General features: G+C 39.5%; 1 protein-coding gene across 1 annotated transcript; it reads right to left on the reverse strand.

Annotated features, from left to right (window-relative positions):
• Positions 1 to 1,629: 1,629 nt before the first annotated feature.
• On the reverse strand, positions 1,630 to 3,219 carry LOC145992400 (glutamate receptor ionotropic, delta-2-like). The gene has a single exon (XM_083128781.1). The coding sequence runs from the start codon at positions 3,217 to 3,219 to the stop codon at positions 1,630 to 1,632; it is 1,590 nt and encodes a 529-aa protein (XP_082984907.1).
• Positions 3,220 to 3,441: the final 222 nt, after the last annotated feature.

Raw genomic sequence — 3,441 nt, forward strand, 5'->3', positions numbered from 1 at the left:
GCATCAACAATTTTGTTTTTAATGTTTTGTTTACATTATATCATATTTGCTTTAACATTGTTAATATCAAAATTTTAACGTGCTTCATGTATGTTACTTCTGACAATTTGTAACATATGTATCATATGTTTACTTGGTCAGGGGTGCCCACAGGGTGGATTATGGCGCAGGTTGCGCTATCGAGATTTGTGGGGGGGGGGGGGGGATTTTTCCCCTTCAAATAATATAAAATTCAACATTTATATCTTTTCCAAAATGTATGTAAAAATTGTACACCTTAAATGCGCCATATTTAATCCATTAGATGAAGAAAAGAAAGTGTTTAAGAGTATTATCGAAGGGGGAGGGGGAGAAATATCCAACTCTTACAGGCCTTAATTGACACGGGGGTTCTCGGTGGATTCTGAATTAATCTTTGGGCGACAGTATCCAACTCGAGGTCTTAGATTAATGCGGGTATTTTAGTTAGAGGGGGATTGAGCATTATATTGAAGGGGTATCCAATTATTGTGTATTACTATTGTCTTAGACTATTGTGGACATTCTGGTGTGGAGACTGAGAATTAATGTTTTGGAGAAGGCAATATCCACTCTTCAATATCAACAGTAAGTCTAAAATTGGCATGGGAACTTTGGTGGTAGGATTGAGTATTAATTTTAAAGGGGGAGATAGAAAGCTCTTGATAAAGTGTTAAGTCTTAGATTGTCAAAGATTTCTGTAGTGGAGAGAGAGTTCGAAAATTAAATCTTGTAGGCTGCATTTAGAGATATGATATCCACACGTTTTCGACCCAGTACGTGCCAAAGGCGAAGCTGGAAAAGACTAAATATCTCGGGATCTTAAGCAAGTATTGACATCCCATTAAATTAATATTCTTGAAAGCCTGCAAAGAAATGGATGTAAAGTTTATTGCTCGCTTCGCCCGCGATGATATGTTACTAGGATGCGTGTTTGGCGCTTTAATGAAATGAATGTGAAGTTTATATACATAGCTGCATTACAAGACAAGCTATATTCTCGATTATGATGGACAATATTAGGGGTGGTCTTGAGTGATGGGTACGCCTGTTTAGGGAGGAGGGGAAGATCAAGTATAGTGTTCAGTTAAGCTAAGAAAGAAGTTACTTTCGGTAGACACGCTGTTCTAACGCTGTCGTAATTAAATACATTGTGAGGATTACAATATGGTCTAAGGGCGCAAATGATATGATTTGGGGGGATGCACCATTGGTCTTGGGGGAATGGGCCCCCCTGTATTTAGTTAATTTCAATAAGGGTTGAATTTTACTTGGTCTACTGTATTATATTACGACGGGTATTCGAGGGGAGGGGGCAAGTGCAGGTTACCTGTTTCCCTGCCTGATTTAGCACTGCACGTCACTGCATAGAGGGTTATATTAATAGGGAGAAGGAACAGCCAGAACCTCCTCAGAACATCAAAAGCAGCAAGTATGACGTTTACAATTAATGAATCGTCATATTGGCTAAAAGGTGCCTCACGAAGGAAAGTTGCTGAATTGCCACTGGGCTGAATAGACTATTATGCACTAACCTTAAAGTTATATAGCTGTGAAAACAGGAATGCTGCAAACTTTATGTAAGAATATGAGTTTAATCTTGTAAGGCCTTCATTTCGATCTGTTCCTAGATAAACACACTTCCACTAAAAAGCAACACCAACCAATTGCAAGACCTATGACCAGAATGTAAAATGCAAACTGCAAATGTTCAAGGGTGATGGACGCTGAGTGCGTGGTGTCTGTTGTGCCTGATCCTGAATCAGCAAGATAGGCTTTCAAATTAGTGGTTCTTATAAGGTCACTGTACCATTTTCCAACTAGTCCGGCCGCTTTGGCCCTGTCGATCAGTTGATCGAAACGTGGCAGGTAAGGAGAATCTTTTGGTACTCCAAAGGACCCTACCTTGATGCCAACGTTTTCTTTCAAAATGTGATACTTGGAGGAAGGGTTCGTGGACTTGAACATTAAGTAAGTGAGATACTTGAACACTGTCTTTTCTTCTACAAGAGCAACATCTTGGCTCTTAGCCACTATTTCCATTGCTCGGGTTATGTTCTCGTGAGTCCTGAATGTGATAAACATTTGCTTCAAGTATGGACTGGGCATATCTTCAAATATACCTCTCAAGAATGAGAACCCTGTGACTTCGATTCCAGCCTCGACGAGTTCTTTGAAAGAGTCTATGCCACGATAGTGTCTAGGTACTGTGAGAAAACTAGTGAATGATCCTTCGTACAAGGTAGTCATAATAAGAGAGAGAATTGTGGCAAGAATGAACAGAATCCTGTAACCATCTTGCAAAGGCTGTTCAACGGATATCTTTAGTATGATCTGGATCATGTTGAAGGTAATGTCTAAGTTGGAATCTTTCAAGACTCCCAAAGGAAAGAGTAAGGTGCACAAACGAGTAAATAGTCCTATGGATATCAATGTTGCAAAGACAATCAACCACGTTTCCACCTGAAATGGCAGGAATAAAGCCATCCACTTTGGCAACTCTTTTGCTTTTCGTAGTACGAGGACAAATCTCATTATAGTCATTGTGGAGGTGAACTTAATGATTTGCACTCTCTCCCTTGACATAATGAAGCAATCGTATGCTAAATCAGCACGGTCATCTGTCAGGTCACCAAGAATGTAAGTCCATGAACCATTCTGCAGCTTCTCGCCGGCATGGAACACATTGTGGACCCTACTGTGCACAAGAGTGAAGTTCATGTACTGTCTCATAGCTTCCAACATAGCACCGTAGTATCCACCATGTTCATATTTATCCCCTATCTTCAGCTTACTCTTGAAGGGCAATGCATCATTGTTGCTTGTAACACGAACCACATGGCCATTCATATCTTTTAAGAAGTTGTTATTCAAAGCATCATTCCCCATAATTGCCACTCCACCATTGATTGTGGTAATGAAGGAACTATTGCCACGGAATGGATTACGAGTAGATAAAATTACTTCATGAGACGACGTCGTCTTGAATGGTGGCTCTTCGTACCTCACCGTTAGAACAACAACATTCAGCATCTTGTTTTGCCGGCAAAGGTGATGAAATTCATCTAGCTGTTTCTGTTGCTCTACAATTTCAATGCCAGGTGTCTTGATTACAACAAAATTTCCTCCATTGTTCCAAAATGGCAATGTGCTTCCTATTTTGATTGCATAATGAGCAGACTTGAAATCATCAACAATCATAATTGTTGACCTACATTCCCCAAGAACAGGATATAATTGTATTGGGTTTTGCAATCCATACATCTGACCTAGATTAACATTGTTAAGATGTATGGTTAGAGACACAAAGTAACGATTTTGAAGGTTGAGTAGTATTTCGCTGCTTCTTATGTTGGTTGTGTTGTAAAATAGTAAAACAAAATTATTGTCAAGATACTTAGAGCATATTTCAACACATGCTGT

The sequence above is a fragment of the Lepisma saccharinum genome, chromosome 9 (assembly GCF_977018435.1).
Source record: "Lepisma saccharinum chromosome 9, izLepSacc3.1, whole genome shotgun sequence".
In the NCBI taxonomy this organism is placed as follows: Eukaryota; Metazoa; Arthropoda; class Insecta; order Zygentoma; family Lepismatidae; genus Lepisma; species Lepisma saccharinum.

Bases quoted from the DNA above. Each gene is read 5' to 3' on its own strand.
- LOC145992400 (XM_083128781.1), bottom strand. From the start codon at position 3,219: ATGATTGTTGATGATTTCAAGTCTGCTCATTATGCAATCAAAATAGGA.